This window comes from Gobius niger, assembly GCF_951799975.1.
Source record: "Gobius niger genome assembly, chromosome: 20".
Classification (NCBI taxonomy): domain Eukaryota; kingdom Metazoa; phylum Chordata; class Actinopteri; order Gobiiformes; family Gobiidae; genus Gobius; species Gobius niger.
Window position 1 is genome coordinate 19,196,648 of NC_136871.1, and position 25,522 is coordinate 19,222,169.

General features: G+C 40.5%; 1 protein-coding gene across 1 annotated transcript in view; it reads right to left on the bottom strand.

The window, feature by feature from the left end:
- The window catches only part of LOC306979884 (metabotropic glutamate receptor 4-like), a 178,290-nt gene that overhangs the window by 27,463 nt on the left and 125,305 nt on the right, over positions 1–25,522 (bottom strand). The window contains exons 4-6 of the mRNA XM_079579028.1: positions 10,645–10,780; positions 10,306–10,460; positions 9,970–10,110 (exon numbers count right to left, since the gene is read on the bottom strand). Of these exons, the coding sequence (XP_079435154.1) occupies positions 9,970–10,110; positions 10,306–10,460; positions 10,645–10,780 (432 nt within the window). The remainder of the gene's footprint in view (positions 1–9,969; positions 10,111–10,305; positions 10,461–10,644; positions 10,781–25,522) is intronic.

Genomic DNA, 25,522 nt, shown 5'->3' on the forward strand with positions numbered 1-25,522 from the left:
AAGTGGTGCATTATCCTAAACCTTTTAACCTGTTAAAGTCCAGCTTGCTGAAGAAGAAGCAATGATTTCCGGATACAGTCCTCAATTTTTGTGTGGAAAAAACAATTAAAACACTTTTATTACAAATTATTACATACAGCATAACCAAATAAGAGCTCCAGAGCTGGTCTTTAACTGGTTAAAAAGTGTAGGATTATGCACCACTTTAGTTGAGGGGACATAATCATAATGAAATCATGACGTATTAAGAATTAGCCAATTATAAGCTCATGATTTTTATCCCATAAAGTTAGACTTGTGTTCTTGTCCATAATTTGCAAGTAGATTTCTGCCATATAAGTCATGATGTTCATGCATGATTCTCACGATCATGATTGGTTGATTATTTTTATTGTCATTTCATTTAATTTATTTCATGGTCTTATGTGATCCTCATGATCATGATGAATCATTAAGATTTTCCATCCATCCATCCATCCATCCATTGATTTTCTTTCACTTGTCTGTTTCCGGGTCGTGGAGGCAGCATTTGGAGCTGTCCAAATCACATTGCACCAGCCTCTTATGCAGGGGATGGGTCCACTGAAGGACGGCCTCTTGGTTCTATCCGGGCCTGTTGGTTTCTCATAAGGGGCTTTTGAACCGCTTTTTGTCTGACCAGTCACCCAGGACCTGTTTGCCCCTGACAACATAGCTCCCAGGATCATTTGGGTGCTTAAACCCATCCACCATGTTAAGGTGGCTGTTCCTAGCCTGGCACGAGCCAGACTGATACGATACAGTCTGGAATTGTGTGATTTGAATCTCGCTGACTCCGGCAAAACCAGGCAGAGCCAATCACAGCGCGGGAGGCGGGAGTTAATAGTGCGTCATCTTCCGCGCCAGGATTTCCCATAAACACCTGCGCTCCTCCTGCAATCAAAACAGTGACGATGGCGGCGGCCGCGACACAGCGATCTTTTACCAGTGCCCTTTCTTCTGTTTTAAATGAGCTGGACTTGTCGTTAAAGCCACAGCAAGAAGCTGCCCTGAGGGCTTTCACCGGAGCATTTACTCGACTACACACAATCATGGCAGAGGATGTCTCTTTGTGTTGGATTGGTTTGCTCTCGTTCAAACCTCGATCGTTAGCCCCGCCTCCACTTCGATTCGGAAATTGCGTCCTATTACCACAATTCCAGACTGTCTTTATATGTATTTATAAAACATAAATAAAGTCAGTCTGGCTTTTGCCAGGCTAAGCGGTTCCAGGAGGGATTAAGATTTTCATGTACATTCATTACAGTAGTTAGACGTTTAATTCAGGGATGAAGTCACCCGTGACCCAACATGTGATCATGTTTGTTCCTGAGGAGTCATGATTTAGTAATGCATGAATGTATCATGAAATCCTGCATTAATTCATGCATAAGTTCATGAAAATCATGCATGAACTCATGTACCATTATTATAAAGTGTTACCGGACACTACAGAGTATCACTTAGATAGTGGATAAATCATCAGAAATGTAATATTGCCACCACCGCCGCCATCATCCAATCAAGACAATTTATTCAGTTAGAACTCAAGTATCATTTCAATGAAGAATTATCTTCTTGCAGGCTTTCTCCAGCATTTTTGACCTTTATTTTGAGTACAATGATGATAAAGTAGGGTATTTAAAGAGCACTCATCGAATATAATATGCATAAAACACTGCTGTACCAAAACTCCCTCAAGGGAACATGTAAGAACTATTGGCCTGCATACACTAATAACCGTCTTCTAGGTTTCTCTCCATGCTACGCCCACTTCTACAAGGACACTCACGTGGGATGGAAGCAATTGCTCGGAACGAGACAGGACCTTTAAATGGACGAGTGGCGTCAGTCCAAAAGGCATAGAGGGAAAATGCATTGCTCCTTAGTGAGTCTTACTATTCTTTTTTTTTGCTCTAAATGGGCCTTGCCTGGTGCAATTAGCTAGAAGGTAAATATCTGGATGGCTGTAGAGGAGAGGATCAATTCCAATATGTGGAGTGCAAGGTTTTTCTCCTGAGGGAAATCTCATCAGTTGAAAACAAAAACTCTCACTCTTCCCCAGCTCAAGCGCGGATTTGTTCTCTGAGTGTGTTTGTAAACAACATATATGGGGTTTAATTAGCAGTATTCGTAACGTTTTGTATTAACAAAATCTTCAAAAAAGAAACACACCTTTGCAACTCCAGATGCTCTGTGAAAGGAGATAACACAAAGGCAGATTCTTTTAATTCTGATTGAGAAAAGCAATGAAGACACATCTGAGTCATGTTTTTTATATACCTGCCAAATGAAAATCAATTAAGCTTAGCAGGTTATTAACTACGCAGTGGGCGGCTGACTTTAAGATTAAGCAGTGTAATTTTGAATATAATGGGCTTGTCTGCTCCATTATAGCGGTCCCCAGATCACATTAGCTGCATAGTTTAGAGCTGACCAGCATATTAAACCTGGATATGACATGCCATTGTCATCTGCCACAAACTAATTCTTCATAATATATATTACAAGTCTGTTGCAAGTGGGATTATATGGAACCACAGTGTAATGAGGACTTTTTATGGCTGTCAATTTTCAATTAAGCAGAACTAAGTAACTCATGCCCCTAGAGGCCATAAGCACTACTGCAGGTGTCGCAGCATGTTACTGTTTTTTACTCATTAATTGTCCGTGAGAGTAAACACTACGCTGACAGAAAAGACCAAGGGAGAGAGGGATATTGTACATCCAATTACACAATGGAGATAATATTTTTCTCTCAAACTTGGCTGTTAATACTGTTTAAAGTGGCGCTAGCCTGCGGTTAGCTTTGCCCGTTAGCCTGTTAGCTTCTTCAACACTTGTATTACCCCCAGAGGGACTATATGAAAAGGATTTATTAAGGTAAACAAGTTACTTTGTACTGCTTTAATGTTGGTTGCTCTTTATGTTAGACTACCTTGATACATTGCACCAAGTAAATTTAGAACAATGTTTTCTGCTTTGTAACAATCTGTATAAACGTGTACCTATGTAGTGCATGCACAATAGAATAATGTGTATTAGTACTCCGGAGGTACATACTGCACTGCGGTCGTCCACTGCCGTCGTTCGGGAAGCAGCAGACCACTAATTATGTAGAGTCACAACTCTAACTCAGTGTATTCCCTTGTAAAAAATACATTGAAAATATGCTACAAAAATCCAATCGCCCATGACTGAAGAAGAGGTCTATAGAGCCACACTGTGTGATTAAAATTGTAATAACTCCGGTACACAAACCACACTAAAACACATTAGTACCAACCCACCTTATGTTATTTACTAGTGTGCTCGTTCAGTTTATCAGCCTGTGGTAACAGACACAGTTGTAGACACAGTTGGCCCAATCCTCGTGAATTCAACACTGACGGCTATTTATCATGCAACATCTGTCCTCTTTAAGGTTCAAGTAATTTTCGACCGCCACTTCAATCTGAGAGAGTGCCATAGCCCGCAATCAGCCCCGATCTCCTTCTGTCAGCCATCTTTCATTCTCTCCTCCACCCTCTCATCGTGGACCACAGGCATTTAATGTCTCAGATTATCTGTGGAGCTTCTCAGGCGCATGAATTATTGTAGGGGGTTATGGCTCGGTAATTAACGGCTGAGATTGGACCCAGATTGCCATGGCTTGGCCACTTTGTGTTTACCATGGGGAATCGTGCAAGCCAGAGTAGGAGTTAAGGAGTAATATTTTGCAGGCTTTTGGCAGACCACCCACACTAACTTTATATTGTCTTTTTTTGCATAAAACCATTACTGTCTTCCTCGGTGTCCTCATTGGCATTTTGGCTCTCTTTCACACATTTTCCAGGCTGCCATTTTGCTTTAGAGAAATCCATTTAGATTAAGCAAAGCAGAGGAAAAGTGGTGGGTGTCTTCCACAGTGGAGTGTCACACAGGACATTTTTGTGATGTGTGTGGGCTACAACCTTTGACCTTCTCTAAAGCCACAGGGTATTTTTTTCCTCGTTTAATACTAAAGTGTTTTGACTGCTTGTTTAAAGCAGCATGTCCAAATCTGGAACATATCTTTCTGTTTAGTGTTGCACTTTTAACATGCACTTTTGAATATAGTTTCAATATATCGGATCGCAATACTTTTTGCTGCAATACCAAGTATCGCAATACTTTCAATACCGATGTTTGTTTGGAGGCATTGTTTTTTATCATGCACCTTTGTTTTACAGTAACAGCTACACTTCACTTTGTTTGTGTTAATGCACTTTTTAATCTTAACACTTCAGTAAATGTCAAATGGTATTTGGTTTATAAACTTTGGACACATTTTCACACATTTTAAGATAAACATATTATTTATCATGATTACTAACTCTATCGCAATATATATTGGATCAGCCCCTGAGTATCGTGATACGTATTGGAACGTGACAAAAGTGTATCTAATAACTATAATATATTGATAGAATGTTGGTATTGTGAGTTATATAACTCATTGTCTGGTCTATCAGCACCAACTTGTCATTACTTAAATCTGCGTGCTGCACATCCATTATTGTGGTGATTTGCCAGTGATTAAAGATGAACAATTGATGAACAGGAAGAATGGCCAAAGGGCGACACAAATCAATTAAGGAAAGTTCAACACGAAGCTCAGGCATAGGCCTGAAAGCAAACTCATGACACAAAACTACATTTTTGAAGAAACACAACCACAACTAAACTCACATAACTTGAATCCAATTGCTAAAAAGAAAGACTAAATATTTGTGTGGAAGAATGGGCCAACATCTCTCATTAACTGAGAGATCCTAAAGTTAATTAACAAAAGCTTTTGTGCAATGTATTATACATTTTAGTAAGTGTGTCTAATACTTAATACATATTCTGGCTCATTATTATTCTTCCTCATTATTACTCGCATAATCTAGGGAAAGTGGTTTAATGCCTTTGCTTATGTTGATTACTTTGGTTGTACTGACCCTTTATTTATTTATAAATTAGTGATACGTTCAACACTTATTTTACTCACTGTATACCAGTGTGTGTTTGAGCTGCTTTGTGATCTGCATGCTCGATGCCCTTCCTGAAACTTCCTGACCCGAGTTATCCATGAGCCTGGCACTTCAAATACATCATCTTTTTGAGCATCAGCCTCTTTTATATGGAGTTTCAAATCTCCAATGAAACAGTCCAATATGTAAGTAACTTTCCTGTTCTCTAAATCATTAATAAGCAGAAAACGAAAGAGCTCAGAGACGAGTCCCCGCTGTACCTTGCATCTGCTCTCCACATTAATCAATATCAGTTTTACATCTCCTTCATTCACAGATAAAAGACTGGCTCCACTCCCAGCCACTGCACTTGTGTGTGTGCTTTGATCAGCTGGAGCTGCCTCACCCGCTCAGGACGGATAATACTGGCTGCTGCCCCATGTGGTCCACAGATAGATAGTCCCTGCATTGACTCAACACCAGAAGAAAGAGCGCTGCCAACTGCCACTATAACTTCAAACTTCAAACAAACGCCAAAGGGTTTTCGACCGTCAAGTAGGTGATGTGGATCGATTATTGATATGTATGTAAGTTACACCGCTGACGACAGTGTCCAAAAGCCATTGTGGTTAACAACAGAAAGGCATGTCTTATTCAGTTCATTTTTCTTCACTCTTACAGGCTTTAGAAATTGGTTTGGCCACTCTTCACTCTGTTTTTTTGATCTTGGAAGAAAGCATTTGTGAGTTCCTCTTCCAATACGAGTCAGTTGTGTATTGATGCAGTAATTCATCTCTTGTCACCACGCCCGATTAGGTGTGTCATTACTGGACAACAAAGGCACGGAGACCGACACACCTTGGACTTTGCATGTGCCACTGTCGACATGATGTGTGCAGTAGTACCTACTTCTCCAGCAGCAGTCAGTCGTTCAGCAGGCGTTTGAGACATACTGTCTAGAGTGCGGATCGGGCCGTTTTTTTCTGTCCGAGCCCGGCCCTCGTCCGACAGAGCAGTGATCAAATCCGAACCGAGCCCGACAAGCATTAAGATATTTGTGTCCGAGTCAGACCGAGCCCGACACATTTAAAATCACAATATTTCCATAAGCCTAATGACACAGTAGGATACGATACTGTTTGTGTGGAAAAAGTCAGATTTTATCCATCAAAAGGCATTCGTAACGTCAACACAGATGAGCGGAGCACGCACGGCAGCACGCACGCACGCACGTAGGCTACGCGGAGCAACAGTTTTACCTGTGCGGTCACTGCACGTGTTTCGTTGTCACAGCAGTTCACAACTTCTTAAAAGCATTACTGCGTGCGCACTGCGCAGTGCATAAGCGGGTTTAAATGCCGCATCTTCTATTTATTTAGTTTTTTGACAAATGATCGCTTATAATGCATGAAATGAAACAGACCCATTTTATTTTATTTTTTTATTATCGTGCTGATGTGTCCGAGTCCGACCCGAAAATAAGTTCTAAATATTTGTCCGAGTCCGACCGAGCCCGTCGGGTTCCGACGGGTCCCGTCGGACGTCGGACGGGTTGCAGCACTCTAATACTGTCTATCAGTGCTCATTGGGATTTATAAAATGAAATCCTTATTATTATTATTACAATTTAAAGTTGAAATTGCAGTACAACAAATGGGCCTCTGGCAACGGAAGTATTGTTGGTAATATTAAGATTTCTCAACATTTAGCATCGCTGTTTGCCATATTTAATATATTACTGTATTGCATTAATTTGCCAATGTTCCAGAATATACTGGTGTCATGAAGGGATCAAAAAGATAAATAATCAGATTTCTATCATAGCTTATTCCCTACAGTTAGTGACAGTCACCTCAATAAACACTGAACCCTTCACACTTTGCATACAGTATGTCCAGACCACTCACACCTCATAGGGTTCCCATATGATTACTTTTTTTTTGAAAATTTAATGACAAATATATAATTAAACGTCTTGTAAAGACATCCCATATTTATGATATTTGTGTTTGCTCATGGTTCCTTATATCCTTAATTCTTCAGGCAAAACAGTAAGAACAGATTCTTATTCACCGTGTTGGCCTGAGAGTGTTTAAAATGCAAAAATGCACTTAAAGGGACAGGGAAGGCATTACAAAACAAACCATTACAACAAATACAGGAGATAGTTGTATATACGAAGTAAATGATGCTGGTTGGCTTTCATAAAACTAGTAGTCGAGTAAATGAAATGAAAGTGACTGAACCAACTCCTGCAGCCCAAAGGTCTGCTGTGAAAAACCTGTCTGTGGTCTGTTTAAAGCTGCTCGGGTCTTATTGTGTGTAGTGTGCACAATCTTGTGGCTCCGGGCACTGTGGTGGCTTAGTGGCTAGCACTGTCACACTGCTTCGGTCCTTTTGTGGTTCCCAAAGGAATAATAAAACACCCTCAAATCTAGCCACAAGGTCACAAGTAAGTTTTTGTGTTACGCAAATGCAATCTATACCAAATCAGTGGAAATCGTGGCATGCTAAACGGAGCGGATCATTTGCTGTGGTGACCCAGAAAAGAAAATCTGCACAACATGGTAGACTGGACTGAGGCATTCGTTCCTCAGGAAGTGGATTTGACTCATTCCCCAAAGAAGCAGTGTATGCTTTCACATTGTTAACCTATGGGTCTGTGTTTGAGAGCACGAATGGGGGACAATGGGTGAAATAAGCCCATGGCTACAATCCGACATGGCGGGTTTACATACAAGTGTCCCATATGTGTGTTCAAATAGGAGTTGATAACATAAAACTGCTGACAGAGATATAACAGTTTTTCTTATTAATGATGCAGCAAAGTATTCCGTAAAGGGGGGTATTATGCAAAATTGATTTTTTCAAGCTTTACATCATATTATTATGTCATTCCCTCATTAAAAACATGCCTGAAGTGTTGCCTTGGCACGTTCACGCATTTTTGAGTAATCTGTAAAAACTCTGATGGCAGCCATTTTAGGGATAGGTTTGCCTCCACCTCCTGGAGACGCCTCCGAGCTTTCGTCACCAGCCGAGTAACCAACCACTGCTCCTCAGCAGAACCCCCTCCCCACTGATGCCACAGACAGCGTGTGGAGGGGGCGTGTCGGAGGTTCTTAAAGAGACAGAGGCCTATTTCAAGACATTTACTACAGCCATTTTGAGAGAGCAATTTTATACAAGGCAGTTATTCTACTTTACTGCATTTACAGACCAACAGAAGGTTTCGTCATCATTGTAGTGTGCTATAGACTGGTGCTATGTGATTGAAAAAAGCATAATACCCCCTCTTTAAGGGCCTTTAATACTAACAATACATTTCCCTCATGTGTCTCTTTTTGGGAGCTGGAAAATGATTACATTCATTTATTTTAATTGAGCAGAATTTTAATTTCAATATAATGCGATGCTGTCCGACACAGACGCCATGATGTGCTCCTGTGATTCTAACACATTTTAAAATAGAGTTTTATTTGCAAATGCACTTCCAGATTTAATCTAATTTTCACATCTGAATTAAGTGGTCTATCTTTATCCTGCGTGACTGAGCAAACACTCGGAGCACATGGCTTGGGCTGTGTGTTATATTTGTGTCATGGCAGTGCAGAAGGTCTATCAGTTTGAACAGGAAGTGGAGATACGTATAGTCCTCTGGCAATAGAAACATTTATTTCTGTCTATAAGGTAAAATGCTTTGTCTATGTCTTTTGTCTATATGAAGAGGGTTTCGGCAGCTTTACTGCTTACTGTCAAATTTAGACATGACGCATTTGTTCAACCATCTCGTTCCACACTTATTCCCAAAGGCTTCTGATTAGTGGACCGTTTAACAGCTAATAGGCCTCAGGCATGGTACAGCACTTTACATTAGACATTTACTCATATTCACTGGGTAGTTCATCTGTACATGTGGTGACTATTGAACAACAGCCAAAGGAAAGTTAGGATTACAAAAGTGTGTCTGGTTCACCTTGTCAAATTCACGCTATATTTGGGAGTCCCCAAAAAATGAGAATCCAACTCCTACAGTACGGATTTGTTCGAATCTGCACCACTGTTCGAGCCAATCACTTGCCAGTATTGCCATGTGCTGGTGTTTCATTTGATGTTTTGAGACTTCGCTGTGACTAAAATGAGATGTTCTTGACCCATTCAGGAGCAAATGTTCCAATTTTTAAACGATTTAACCCAACAAATTGGTTTACTCTCTGTCTCCACACACACCCTTACAAAGGCGCTAGCCGACAAGCGTTGGTGTGCTTTTTAATGTTTCTGCCCCCAAAATAAAACATTTTTGCAAATGATGAGTGCCTGGACCTGATCAAATGAATGTAGTATTTGAATCGAGAAAACTTAAAGCTTGTCTTGGGAAGCTCATCTGCTTTTCAGCAGATGCCACAGACAGCGTGTGGAGGGCTTAAAGAGACAGAGGCCTATCTGCTTTTCAGCAGATGCGCTGTTGTTGGAACATTGTTGGAACAGTGTGGCTTTCAAATATAGGTGTTTAGCCGTCCAATTCATGGACAGAGGACAGGGAAAGCAGATGTGTTTTTGCTAATAGGGAAATTGTTGCTTTTTAATTTGCTAACATTGCAGGGGGGGCAGAGCTTTGTCTGCTCAGAGGGTCAGGTCATAAGGGATGTTGTTCAAGCAAACTTATACATTATTTGTTTGAAATAAACTGGAGGCACGGAAATGTGTATGCATACAGTTAGACTTTACTCACTTGTTATGCGCATGAACATACTGGACTCAGCAGATCTCAAGTGCTGTGCCAAGGAAAGCTGTGAGATGAACTGTGATTCTCAGTGCGCAATATATAGCTCATGCACAAGACAAGGTGGGCTTTGCTGTCAAAACACCTTTACCAAAATGTGTCATCTCCCTCAGGGCTGTCCAAAGGTTGTTCATATATTTTTTTAGCAAAGAGAACACTAAATACCCCACACTCAAAGGAATAATGCCTTACTTGTGCACTTCTTGAGTCCAGAGCCTTTCTTCACAGCATGACGGCTGAGTTTGCAGCTGAAGTTGTTCTCCCAAAACTCTGCGAACCAGATATTCCTTCTATTGTTCTCCAGAGTTCTGCTGATGAAGTAGCGATCAAAACCTACGCACACAAATATTTATCAGTCATTATAATAAGGCTCCCATTCTATTAAGCTGAAAACAAGCCAGGTGAGTGGTAAATGCTATATGTATTGAAATATAGAGCTGCTGCTTTGATTATGCACTAAACACAGAGCAAAAACAGCCAGTACAAGAGGGTGGCTTCCTGTGATGTAGACTTTGTAGCTCTCTGTACCTCTGATTGACTGCCGCTTTGGCAAGATGGTGACTGCCCCCTCTGCCATCTCTTCCTGGTTCAGGACAGGAGCAATCTTGGAGCCCCAGCTGTCCGAGCCCACCCAGATGAAGTGTCCCGCCTGGTTGGCCTTTTTCGCCGCCTGGAGAAGCCGCCTGCGAAATGTGAGGGAACAGATGTTGCACTGAGATAAGGTTATGCTGATCCCACACCCGCACCACTTTGATTTTGTTGTGCTACTCATTACACAGATACGTCTGGCAGCATCTTCATGTCTCCAACCTGCAGCAATGGTGTTTAAACCACCAAAGACATATTTCAAAGCTGGTGCTGCAGTACCTGATGTCGTCTTCGCTGGCGAAAATGATGACCACCCGTGCGTTGGGGTTTTCGCGTAGTCGGCGGATGACTTTGTCGAACTCAGTGGCCTTTGGTTCTCGAGGAATCTTGACTGACTGGGAAATGCACACTACACCTGCAAAAGTGAGAGGAAATATAAATGTATCCATACATAAAATATAACACGCACTCACTCACAAATCTTAAAGGCACACTGCGTAACATTTTGGACCATACTGTTGCCATCAGTACAAAACATGCTCTTAATGAGCAGCACGACACAAACAATTCTATTACTGTAGTGGGTAATCAAAGAATGGATTTGGATGAGAATCTCTTTAAATCTCAAATTCTGCTGACTTTAGTCACATCTCCATGGAGACGAGCTGGAGACGTATCCCCTCCTGGTAAAGTTACAGTCATGTCTTAGAGCTGAGCGCTCACAGCAAAAGCTCATGTTTGTTTGTACATTTATGAGGTATTTTTCAAAGATGAAAATATCTGTGATAAAATAAATGCTTGTATTTCAATTTTATTTTTTGGGCAAAATTCTACATGGTGTGGCTTTAAGTTTCAGTGTCATTAAATTCACTAAACGTTTCCAACTTGAGCAAGCGGACCATTGACTTTGAAAGCACTTTTGTTGGAGTACCTTGGGACTACCGTTAAAATGGATGATAGTCCCACAAGAGTGATTGACTAACAAAGAAAACAATACGTAACAAAAGAAGGGCACAGCTTTGACTTTGAAAGACATTATTTATTTATTTTTAGAAATAGAGACATCAAATATGTCCAGTCAAGGCTTAAGAGAAGATTGCAGTCTATTCCCTTTATTCATTGCACCTATTCTGAAAGGACTGGTGTCAAATCATTGTTATACTGTTGAGGCACATTAAAGCCACTATAAGCTATTCTGTTGGACATTTTCTCATCAGTGAGTGTCACACCCTCTTCCCATCACAATGTGCCCCCCCTTCACCCATGCCCCTCATATTGGATTATTAACCCTCAGGCCCTCTAGGTACGATTTGGGCTTTTAGAGGTACATTTGTTCTTGTAATTGTGAGGTTCTTGTGCAAGAATGATGATATTTCACAAAGGTGTGGACCTGAAAATGCATTTAAAGGTATCAGAAGTACTATAGAAAACAAAATATATAATCTACACTGCCCAGGAGAATAGCTCACACGCTTCTTTTTAACCCTTTATGGGGCAAGTGACTGTCTTTGGTAATTTCCGCACATTTTACATATGGCCTCCCTGCTGCACATCAGTAAGGTAAAGAAGCATGTAGTCCTCACTCAGCCAATCAGAAGAGATCGGATCACCCAACATCACAGATCCTACTACTGTGACATTTGCTCGCTCTCAACTTCCTGTTTTCTCTGAAGTGTGGCTACATTTATGGTTTATTTCTTTACATAACTTGAAAACTAACCAAGGTTAGTTGATGAAACTCACACATTTTATTGGTGAATAATTGTGCTAAGTAATGATTTATGTCTTGGTTTTGGAGGACGTAGTGAAATGAGTGAAATTACAGCATGAAAAAGGCAGGCACCATATTTGATCATACATTTGTTCACTTAAACCTAAAGTTAATTCATTTTGATCATATTTGGACATGCCCGTTGCACCTATTATTCGTACTTACAGTATTTTCTTGACAAAAGAACCAAGGGTTATATTTAGTAAATTTTTTCGGCAAACAACATTGGAGGTGACTGACCCCGCCCACTGCACGTAAAGCTCAATCACATTACAAAAGCTCTTGCCTATGACAAGTGTGATCATTCAAACATCAATATCACAAAACACAGCGTCTCCTCAATACCAGCACCCCCGAGATCTGAAAGTACTATTTGTATGTTTTATGTAAAAACAGTTGTATTTTTTTACCCCTTAAAGGGCAATGAACCAAATATGTCAACTTTGTTTACAGTAATTTTCTGCATGATATTGATTCTTTTTTTAAATGTTAAAACAGACCTAAACTTGTGTTATTTTCCCAATAACACTTGGGCCCCACTGATTACCATTATAATCACTTATTTTCACCCTGCTGCTGTTACAATACAGAGACAGATGTTTGTGAAGCCATAAGTTATTGTGTTTTTACTAATGATAGTGTGTAATTAGTCCGTTAGTTTATGAGATGCATAATTCACAACGCTATTATCTGTGCTGTCTCATAGCAACACTGTTTGATTAGACAATTTAGGACAGTGAGGTCATTTTCATTCACCAAAAGCCACCTAAGTTATGACTACACTTCCTACAGCTTTCCTTTGCATTCTCATCTAATTTCATGTCCACTTTTATCCATAAAAAAACATTTCAGCGCTACGCTCTGACATTATCTATCTATAATTAATAATAAGTATGTGATTGGAAATGCCGATAACCAATGTATATCACCAATTTAGTCATTTAACATATCAGCTTTTGAACTCCTAAATAGACAATAATTCAAACAGTTATTACATGAATTATGAGTATGTGTCAATATCTTACGAGGTTTAATTGTTTTTAAAGATTTCAAACAACCATTAGGAGAAAATGGCATCTATAGCCTATTTCATTTTTAAACTAACACATATTGCTAAGTAATCATGTCAATTATGAAGTTTATGTATTGTGGAACGGATAATGACTCAACCTAGCAGATTTATCTCTTTGATAGCAGCCATGAGGTAAACCTTTGGCAGAGAGAACCAGTATCGGTGGGCTCTACTTTCCACCCACTAATCATCTATACCTTATTGATTAAGATAACCAGGTTGGCAACCGAATTGACCCTACATTTTGAGATTGTTAAAAGTCTAACCCCACTGTTTATGGCATGCTTCTTCACACTCGCTATATTGTTTCCCTGTTATTTTTACAGCCATATTTCCCCCTAAGGACAAGGTTTATAGCTAAAATATTACGGTGTCAGATCTTTAAGAGTGATGTTGGCCTCCCCATGCTCCAAATGATCTTTCACTATTTGGAAGGAGTGTTGCAAACTCTCCCTGTTCCTTGTAACGCACTTTTATCACTTTGACAATTGTTGATGCCCCCTCTTGCCCAGTTGACTCAAACCATCACCGTTAATGGCCATTTGGGGTGTTTACACTTAAATAGATGGCTTGGGATGAAGTGTGAAAAAGCAACCAAGCCACACTATCACTTTGCCCCCTTTCCTGCGGTGCAACTCTCTCTTTCACTGTCTCAATTCAACTTAATGGAAACTAATAGTGACAAATGGCCGGCGCAGCGTTCGGCCGACCGCAATAAGTCTGTCTACGTTTCAGCTCAATTCACCCGCTTTTGTTTTTCTATTTTATACATCAAGGTGCCTTCTACGGGCGCTCTAATAGAAACGCTATATCAGAAAACAGCGGCGTGGGTTTTGCTGTGATTTATGCGATAGCCCAGATGCACGAATCAGATTATGCCACAGCCGCTCGAAAATGGACATGAAGCAGCGATTATGTTTTGACTGCGAGGAGGAGATACCAGATTGCAAGATAAAAGTTGTTGTTTTTTCTCCCCTGAGTTGTTCTTCGGTGCTGTCAGACTAAACACTGTGCCAAATCTGGGGGTCTTAGATTATCATATTTATCTTTAGTATTTCAGAATGATAAGGCTTTCAGGATTTCAAAGGGAGCAGAGCTGTCGCCACTCTTTTCCCTTAAATGACTTTTGGAGTGTTTTATGATTCCTAGTCAAAAACCTAACCAGACTTGTGTTTTGTGTCATTCATGCATGTCTGAGCAATCCTGCGTATTCGCCTCTTTGTTAAGAACACTCACATGTCATGAGAGTCTGGTTCACTATGTAATTTTGCCAGATTTTTGCAGAGAGTATCAACACTAGAAATGTTTGAAAACTTTATTAAATAAACATTCAGAAAAACAATGTTTCCAATTTCCTCTGATATGTAAAAAAAATAATATAAATTGAATGAATATTTATATGGGGAGTAAATTTTTTTTTTAAATTGACTCATCAGTTCATCACAACGCCGCCCAAGATGTGACTTCCTGTTTTGATCCAGCACGCCAAAATAAAAGCACATAGCTTGTCTCGTTGATTAGTTCACCAAGTACTTGCAACATTACAAGAATACACATTTGAAGTGTTTTGTCTGTTAAGAGTTAGGCAGAAAGAATTGCTGTACTCATGAATAAGATGGTGCTTTTATTTTGGTGTGTTGGATCGAAACAGGAAGTCATTTCTTGGGCGGCGTTGTTATGATTTGAGGTTATGCACAGAAAATTCCATTTGGTCGTTCCAATCAAAAACTCAGGCTGTATCCGAATGTCCACACTATCCCCTAACCCCTCATTCACTACATAGGCCCGCACTATAGAGTCGACTATATAGTCACTGATTCTGTTGGCGATTCGGACACAAGCCCACTACTTTCTCCGCGCTGCGTGACGTCACGCATTTTTATTTTTTTATCTGAATTTATTTATTGTTACAAACGTATATTTTATGAAACAGAACGACTGTTTTGGCACTTTTACAGGCGTTACTATCATCACAAAAAAAGCAAAAACAAAAAAAAAGTCACCCCAGCGTGAGCTCAGAGACGCCGAAAGTAGGTCACAGGCAGGTGTCCGAAGCGCCAGCAGATTGAGTGCACTACATCTGCTAAAAGTTCGCGAAACTCCGGGAATAAATTATTTCTGCAATAAAGACCAACCAGACTCATGAGACAGTGGAATATTTATGGATAAATACGAGACAGATACGCTTTTACTTCACATGGATTTTACGTGAATGGCTTGGATTATTCGAGAGGAAGCTATCGGTCATTTAACAGCGCAAGCTAAAGGTTAGCAGCTAACGTTAGCATCTTTTCACCGTAACCGGTTATATTTTGGTCGTTTATTCATGAGAAATACGCAACACACGACTGAAACAGCTGATTTACTTCAGTCGTGTTGTTTAGTTCAAAGACCTGTCGCTGTAAGGCTCTTCTCCGACTCTCGCAATGCATTGTGGTCTATATTGACCCGTTTAGTGACCATCGATGCTCACTACTTTTCGAGATGCATTGTGGGAAATTTCGAGTGCACTACTTTTTTCTCTCTGGACATTCGGAGACCCCTACAAAATGGCGTGAGCACTATATAGTGCACTATATAGGGAATAGTGTGGACATTCAGATACAGCCTCAATGAAACCCTTGTCAGATGTTTAATGGAGTTACCATAGCGACGACAAGAACTCCCCCTTTACTCTAATGGAAAAAGAGTATGATTGCACAATTTTACCAAATGAAAAGTTGTTTTTCTCATTGCTTAAACCAAAAGATTTCCAAAAATATATAGATTTCAAACTCTCCATGAAAATCCCAAAACAGTGGAAATCTAAACATAGTGAACCGGACTATGAGATGGTGTTCTTCTGTGACGTTATAGTCCAGACATCTCTGTCAGACTTCAAACAGGTGGTACTGTAAGATAACAGACAGCTTCAAGCAGAGCGCCACTGGAAACCCACGCTGACCATGCCTTCTCTTTAGATAGACCTTTATTTTATGTTTTTACCAAAAAAAGGACAAATAGGAGGGAAACTGCGGCAGACTGGCTACGAACCTCCGCAGTGCTCCAGGGTCTGGCAGTCAAAGCTTCAAGCTTACATTTTTTTTATGATATAATAGAAAATATGATACCTTGCCCAGCGTTGTCTCATGGGTCAAAGCAATTGGAAAAAAAGAAAGAAAGAAACTCTTTGGACCCAGGCGTGCAAACTAGGTGCAAAGTCACTGGAGTCCCTTTAACAAAGTGTCTTTTGCTCTTGACCTGGGGGTGGTATTATCATCTCCCCGTCACAAGGACCAAAGAGAAGCGCTTTCCTCGCCCATTGGTTTTAACCAGTCTTACATTTTGCCATGAATAAGAAAATGCTTCTGGAGACAGGACGCCTTCAACTTAATCAAACCAGTTCAGTCAAGGATGCTTAAATCTCTGTTTGTATTCTTGTATATTCTTGTATATCTGATGTTTGTATTCAACGCCGATGCATCCAGTCGTAGAAAACTGAACTTTACTCTCCCTTTTGCCAGAACAACCTAGAAGCGGATGGGCATCTCCGTGGCCGGAGTCAAACTGTGGAACACCCTGCCATTGAATTTAAAGAACTCCTCCACAGTGCACCAATTTAAAAAACAGTTCAAATCAACAAATATCAACTCTTACACACTACTGTAAATATTAGATTTTAACTTTAAAAACAGTAGTACCTGTGTTGTTTATTCTAGCTTATGGCTTAACGTATAATACCTGCGAATCAGACCATTTGTGTTTTTTTTTTTTTGTCTACCTTTTGTATTTGAAGAAAGGGGCACTTAGCATAAGCGTTGTCTTCATCGCGCTCCTTTTCAATCATGTATAAAAAAAAATAAAAAAGCATGTATAGTTGTTGAAATGTGAAAACATGTAACTAACATGACTGAAATAAATACATAAATAAATAAATAAATCTCTACAATAGAAATTCCAACAAACTTGGAGCAAGTTATTTCTCTCGCGGTCCAACCTGCTTTGCCATCTGCTAATGCTTGTCACATGCCCAAAATGTGATTAGAAGTAATTCACAACACGTCTAAAATCCGGTAGCCTCCCTCCTCTGTTCACACTGAAGGCTCTGACTGTAGTTTATCTATTTATGAATATCATGTCTCGCGTCACAGTTGGTAGCAAAACGTCCTATTCTTATGTCTGGCTGTTTTTTATTTATTTTTTCTTAATTTTATTGATTTGTTTATATTATTTCTCCCTGTTTGTTCAAAGTTATAGACTAAAACATAATGTCTGTGGCTCCAAATGCACATAATGTCTGTGGCTCCAAATGCACGTAATACAGCAGTACAGGTGATTGTGCTCTGATTCCGTGTCTAGTTTCCACATTATATTAAGTACAGCGTGTTATTGCAGTTGTTGTGGCTGGACTTGCTCTAAGTATAGTCATCGGCGTCTCGCTTGCAGTAATGAGCTTCCGCTACACTTTCCATTTACTGTAAGGACTCGGACGCAGTCAATATTCAAAATGAAATTTACACAAGAAACAAAATATGACCTGTATATTATTGCCATGACTTAAACTTTTCTGAACAGTTGACACGGGCGCTCTTTAATTGCCCAATCTTTTGCGCTTGTATTTTTCATTATCTACGGTCTATTTTTCACATCATGTAATCATTTGAGCTAAAACGGCCTGTAATTTCCTGCTTGTGTCAGCGGTTCGTTTGGCAGAGCGCTGTGGCCAATAAAGCGGCTTCGTTTTAATTCTGTTCTCTAATCTACATCATCCCTCGCACTACTCAGAATACATTATCCGAGCGGCTCTTCATAGGCCTGCAATGTTATCCGTCACAGTGAGAAGCAGATGAACGCGTGAACCGATGTGGCAGAAAGACACGTCTGAAATTCCATCCTCATAGTTATGACGTGTTGAAAAGTCGCCCTAATTGTGTTCGAATCTATAGTGGTCGGGGTTTTCGCGAAAACTTCAGGCTCAATCCAGTTGAAATAGTGCCCCTTAAGCTGAACCACGAGACAAATTCCACATCAAAACACCTCAGAACATCCTTACACTGCATCTTTGATTTGAAAAACATATTTTAAAATGTGGAATGTGTCCCTTGTGGAATATGGAGAAGTTCTGTCTGTGCTCCCCCCAAACTAAAAAAAAAAAAAAAAAAAAAAGTATAAAAAGGTCATGGAAGTTTGCCATCTCAAAAAAACTAGATAGCTTCAACACATTAAAGCACAAGTTGCAGGGGCTTTACTTTTACGTGCGGCGGTTACAATACAAAAAAAAAAGGCATCGTCTTCTTGGTTTCGACTCGCTTTGCGTCGGGAGGCTGTTGTGTGGATGTGTGAGGAGATTTGAAATAATCTCTCGCAAATCATTCACTTTTCTTGCCAAGTTCACTGAATGTAACTTTTTTAGTGCTACTCCGACGTGCCAGAGAAATCTCATTTAAAAGTATAGCATTCGTTCTAAACTGCTAAAATAACTCCCGCTGTACTTCATGGCCTGTCCCCTGAGAGGAGATGGCGACATACGCTATAATCAGTTAAGGCTGTGTGTCCATAGTACCCATGTTCAATTAAAGTCGGGGGAAAACTACAATATTTAGTCTGGCAACACAATTTGTCCTTGCTCCGCTCCACTGGGTTTCATAATTGTACATCTATGCACTGTTATTTGTCTGCCACATGTTTGTTTGTGTGTTTAGCCTGTGAGCCCGCTCGACTGAGTAATTAGCGTGGGCAACATAACTTGGCATTCTTCGAAGATCGCGGTCCTGCTGACTTTGACATTGGACGTGAACAAGTATGAACGCCCCGGGCCACATAGAGACTTTTAGAACTAATGTAGCATGTGTGTAGTAGGGTCTATGGTTTCTACCAGAGGCAAGAGAAGGGAAGTATAGATGAGAGCAGGCAGATCTTGTTCTCTCTATGTTCTACCAATAAGGTTCAAAGTCAGAGTATCATGTGTAGATACAGTATCTATTGCATATTGACCCATATCTGTTGCAGCTGCTTAAAGGGGCTGGATGCAAGTTTGCCATTTTATACTCACTACTGCCACCTCAGGCCATACGTGTAACTGCACCTTCTACATTAAGCTCGTGCATGACGGCAATTCGGACCCGAAGTGACACCTTTTTGAGTGACAGTGCAGGATTTTAGAGGCAGTTGTGGTGAACAGGTCGGAGCTCATTCTACACATTAGGACATGGCTGGAACATGTAGGTGGAGGAAAATACATAATTTTAATATTTTTTAACTCCCTATAGTCCCTTTAAGTATTCATGTAGTGCTTTGGGGTTGAGGAAAAACTTGCAGTATTTACAAACATTCTAAAAATCCTTCAAGCATAATAGCATTGGAAACACATTCTTGACTTTTACTGTGTCACAATATGTATCTCTGCATATGATTTTCTGAAGTATCTAAAGCAATTACACAAATCGGGTCGTCTTGAAATATATTTCGAGCGATGTGCTCGTCGTCTGCAAAAAAGTGATGTTAAATACTAAAAATCTATGCCCTGTCTGTGGACCACCTTGAAGGTCATGTTTTGTTTGTTGGCAGGATGTCTCAGGAACTTATTAACGGATTTTAATAAAACTTGGTTCACGCTGGAGCCAAGGGGCAATAACCGGTGATTAGTTTTTGGGCACAAGGGAATCTTTAAATCCATTATTCGTGTTTTGAGATAGAAACCTTCAATGGAATATCACCATTTTACTAGAAAACACACCTCACATTGCTGTGTGGTTAATCACAAACATTTGATTAAACAAATATAATCAGACATGATCTAACTCAGGCCAGGCACCAGGCTGCGTCTATGTTAACAACTTGACCTGCAACCATTAAGAAAAATACTCTTTGTAAATGCTCAGTCTGACTATACCACAGTTTCATTTCAGATGGAAAAGACACTTGAAAGTTGCCTGAAAACTGGAACAAGATCTGCAAGAGGCAGCAATGAGACATTTTTAAGGTGTCAGTAAAGACATCAGAAAAACAGTTTTACTAATCCCCAAATGAACAGGACTGGTGTTTGGACCTCTCTCTCCCTCTCTCTCCCTCTACACTGTGCACTGTTTGTCAGTGGTGCTGCTGCGTAGCCAGAGAACAGACAGCTGTCAGGCTGAACAGACAAAGGTAAATCAAACTCATGCACAGAGAGATGGATTGGGTGACACAGGGGACATTAGGCAGCATAAAGGCGTTCTCCGGATTGCCAAAGCAGCAAAACGCTGCTGGTTTTATAAAAAAAAAAAGTCCACTTAATGTTTTCATCAAAAACACACTGAAAAGATGTTGCAATTAGACAGGGGTTAATACAATGGTTCATGCGTACCATCATCTGAAGATGAGCGGAATCCATTTGACCTGCCCCGTGATCAAATTATAATTTTGTGACAACCTGACCTGTGGTTAACCTGCAGACCTGCTCCATGGCTGCTGGGAAAGAGGAGACGCACTGGACCAGTGAGAGCTCTGTCTGTGGTGGTTCCAACGACCCACACACAAGAACGGAAAGAAAGACAATTATTTTAAGGTCTGCTGTTTTACCCAAATGAGCTGCATGAGATTTTGCTGCATTTAATTGTCAATCTGTAGCTTGGGAAAAAAAAAAAAAAACTCACCTCAATCACAGGCCAAAGCTTGAAAGTCTGATTGTATTTAAGTAAAGGTTTTGTGGTAAGTAATGATAGCAAGCAATGATTGCAGTTAGATTGATGTGATCAGTTGGTTGCAGTATCATTTATAACTGCGGCACAATTTGTATGCTTTATTCTGTACTTGGAACATCTTACAGTTTAGTGTCAGTTGAAGAGGTACTATAGCATTTTTTTGTTGTCTTTTCTAAACCCAGAGATGGTCCAAACATTAATTACCTGACAACACTGATCTGCTCACTATAAATATTCAATACAACTGATTAATTTAATTATTATTTCCTTGTATACCCATTTTTAACACACTTTTAACATTATGAAACTTTATGAGAGAAATCATATAGTGATCTCTGTACACTGAAAATATATGTGCTTCTCATCCTTCATAGCAATAATAGCATAACTGACACTGAGTTTGTCAGTAAAGGACAGAATGACCTCTTCTCTTTTCACTGGATAAAACTGTGATGCATCACGTCAAAACCTGTCAGTGTTTCTAATGCTGACCTTTCATTAGCCTCACACACATCAACCTAATTACACTAATGTTTTTAAGCGGCCCAACGGCATGCCAAAATGAATCATCCTTGAGAGATTTTCACCATTGCACAGAGGGTGACGTCTGACATGCTATATTTCGCTAAAAAGAAATGAGCTTTTTATTTAATCACAGCGTCCTCCATCAGGCTAATCATCTGGCTGTTAGCTGTAGGATCACCTGAGATATCCCATTAACAGATTCACTGACAGAGGCGACAAACCCTCTTACAAAGGCCTTCAAAAGAATTCGCATTTCAGACGTTCACACTTTTCAGCTCCTTCCGGTCACAATCAAACCCAGTTGCATTAGCCCGACCTTTCTTTCCTAACTACAGAGCAGCAGCACTTAAAGGAAGAGCTTGAGTGTCATACAAAAATTATGGAACAAACCGTTTCCCCTCTGAGCACGGGACACGAAATATGTATGAACACAGAAAGCAATCCACCTTCCGCTTTAGTTGAACATTGTAATGTTCTTAAATGTTTCAATAGGTCTTGTGATAATTTACTTAAAATAGTACTTTATTACATACACCATTCTCTGAAAGCTACTGTATTTCTTTTCCGGCCACTTTCAGAGGCAGTGCTTGCACCACTCAATGAAACCAATTGGCATTTGCCTGACCCCCTGCTCCTAACTACCGTCCAGAAGTGCCTAAAGGCAGACTCCATTCTTACTCTGAACTGTGGGAACAGGAGAGCTTTACACTTGGGCTTGCCTAATAGACTCTGTACTCGTGTCATAGCTCAGAGCCACCCAGTAGACTGAACTGCATGTTTTGGCTGCAGTGACACTAAAAAATTATAAATGCTCCTTGTACTTCGTCAATGCTCACCCTGACAGGAACATCAACACCCCTTGGTACAATAGAAGTTGGTTTTGTTGTTGTTGATCAATCTTTTATTGCAACAAAGCTCTAGAGCCTTAGTGGAGGTCTTCATTTCTACAGTTTGACTCAGCTTTCATATGAGTAATATTTGGATTATTTTTACTGGATAAGATATTGCAATGACGAACAGCATGTACGTATATACCCTCCAGCTCTCTGAGCACGCACTTCACAACATGACACTTTTCTTTTCTTTCACCTTAAACTCACAGCCACTTCCTCTGTACATCACACATAGAACCAATTTACAGCTTGAAGCAAAGAAAACATCTCACAGACCTTACAACCAGACTTTTGACTAGTGTCGGGTGAGAATACAGATTCTGGTGATTAAAGTACAATGTGATGTCACACAAATGAGACGCACTCTTCCACACGTCTGTAATCCTACGCCTGCCTTGAATGAAATGGTTTCTGACTAGTGATGGGCATGAGGAGTTTATATAAGATACAAACAAAAAGTTAGACGCACCGGCGGCGCCCGGGGGGGTCTTAAGACCCTCCCAAACAATGCCTTGACCCCCCAACCCCTTCCTGATTAAATACATAGGCCTATATCCATGGCCTATAGCCTATCCGGGATCAATCCCTCCTCCTCTGTGAAAATGACGTGCCTGATGATCTCCGCTGCTGCGGGCGGCTGTAGTGACCCAAGTCAGAACTAGAGCTATCCCGCGCGCCTCTGTGTCTGTCTTTCGTGCGCAGTGACTGTCACGTGTCTTTCCATGTGGTGAGCGCCACGACTGGCGCATGTCTCGCTGTTTACAGCATGCCTGAGCGCGGGGCTGACAGAGGGAGAAAGCAGCTGCAGCAACATTAATGAAAGTCTGTAAAGTTTAAACTCCACAGCGGTATCAGGATCTGGTCACGCACAAACCGCGTGTTCATTTAGACTCGTTACTGTCGCTGACCGACACAATGTCCACCTTTTGCTTTGACCGGGCTGAGCCTGTGCACTGGCCCGCCTGCCCCGGGTCAGCTGCTGCGCACTCACTCCGACCACACAACTAGGCCACGCACAGAGCGAACGCACTGAACAGAAGGGCAGAGACAGGTACCACAGGTACCACAGGTACCACGCATTCATCACTCTGTTTGTTTGAGTTCTTCACAACATGGACCAAATGAGAGAGCGAGTCAGCCCCTCCTCTCAGCGTTACCATAGAGACCTGTTCCCACCAAATGCATTATGACCACATAATGTTAAAAGAGCTTAAAGTTACAGTCGATCAATCATTAGTTGATACAAATGTAAATTCTTATTTATGCTAATGATATTTTCTATACATAATGAAACAACATTGATGCTTTGTACATCCTGATTGGATGTAACATTATTTAAAATCATATCTGTAGGTTGGTGACCCTCGCTGAGGACCAGCACAGCAAGGGAAGGCTCAGGGAGCATTGAGCTTAAGAAAAATGTTTTGGCCTTTTTCAAAGCCAAAGTAAATTCTTGTCAAGAGATTTTAGGCATTTCATGAAGGCAATTAAAATTAGATTTGGGATTAATTAGTTAATTCTTTTAATCGATTCCTGGCCCTAATAATAATTAATAATCTATTTGACCTATAAAAAAATATAAACATAAGAATCACTGCAATCACTCTTTTGTAAATATGTTTTCTGTCATGGGCGTGGCTTTGGCAATTAAAGTTCGAGCATATTGTTTGCAAACTGCAATTGATTAATTAATTAAAAACAAAGTAGTTGATATGCTGTGTTGTTTTTTTGGTTTAGTAGCAGCCGTGTCCACATTTTGTTGGTTTTCATGAGACCCCCCTTGAAATGACCAGGACCCCCCATTGCCCCCCTAATCAAAATTGTCTGGAGCTGCCACTGGTTACGTACGATACTGTAATCTTCATCATCATCAACAACAACGACATCATCATTTTTATTGCTTATTCCACATACGTCATTATTTGTTCACTCCATATGCGGCGGTGGTAAGAAAGCAATATGAATGTAGAGCTTGCCGATCTGTCTCATTGGCCCGTCCAACCACCACCAATCACTCTCTCCGCTCACTCAGGGAAGTTGGTAAAGTTTGCCTGAAACAACATTTCTAGGGCGAAGCAAAAAATGAACATGAAAGTAGACGAAACCAATCAGCGAAGAGCAGATGTGTTTCATTGTTGCCATGGTAATTGTGGTTTACGCACATCGGTGTATGTATGAGAGTGTGAATATGTGATATTTTTTACCCTGATTTTTCCAATTGTCTGGTCTATAATCCTGTAAAAACATAAATGCTTGGCCACTCCAGCGCTGGCCGTTTTTAAAAAATTACTCTAGATGGTTCATTCATAGTTCCTCTCCAATTTTGGTTAGTTGCTGTTAGCTTTACCATGCTGCCGTTAGCATTAGCATACAGTTGCTAGTTGTGGAATTTTGTGCAGCAATCCAAAATATAATTGCGGAGGTTAAAACTAACTCAGCGATGGAATTCACCAGGTTCTGTGCTTCAACATGTCCATATTTACCAAGGTTTAGTTGGTGAAAATTGTGCAACCAATTTTAATTGCAATGTCTTTATAGGCCCTCAGTCGTACAGGAGTTGTCCATCTTCAAAGAAGGCTCTTGAGTCTTCTTCTGTACTCTGTAGTTGAAGTGTCAAATCTGGTCTACAGGGCTGAGCTGAAACTTCAGTGCGCTTAGAAAGCCTTTTGGATGAGAGGCGAAGCGTTCACTTCAGCTACAGAGAAGATAACACAAGAACCTTCATTTAATCACAATGTTTCTCTGTCCCCCTGAGGCCTAGGAAGTTGTGGGAGGACTGGGTTTAAAGCCCTGACTTCATTCTTACCAATGCAAAAAACGGGTCTCGCTAGATCGGCCCAAAGCCGCTATTGTAAAATCCCCAAATATCGGCCGGTCGATATATTAACCACTGACAGGAAAACATTCTTGCCATCTGTAGATAATTATTGAGGGGACGTAAAAGAGATGCTGCTAAGAATATGTAACAATAACAAATAAACAAATCTGATTGCACCGTACCGTTTGAGTTAAGTTTGAGTATCAAGGATGTCTTGGTGTACCGAAGATGAAAACTTTTATCAAACTAAAATGCCATTGTTTTATAGTACTGCTCATTGCCTATTTCCATAAGGATGCACTTTGCACCTGTGCTTTTATTCACAACCTTTGCTATATAGGCCATTTTTAATGAGAAAAGCTTCTGACAGCTTCACTCGGACAGCCCTAGTGGGTTCTAGAAAGAGTTGCCTCCTTC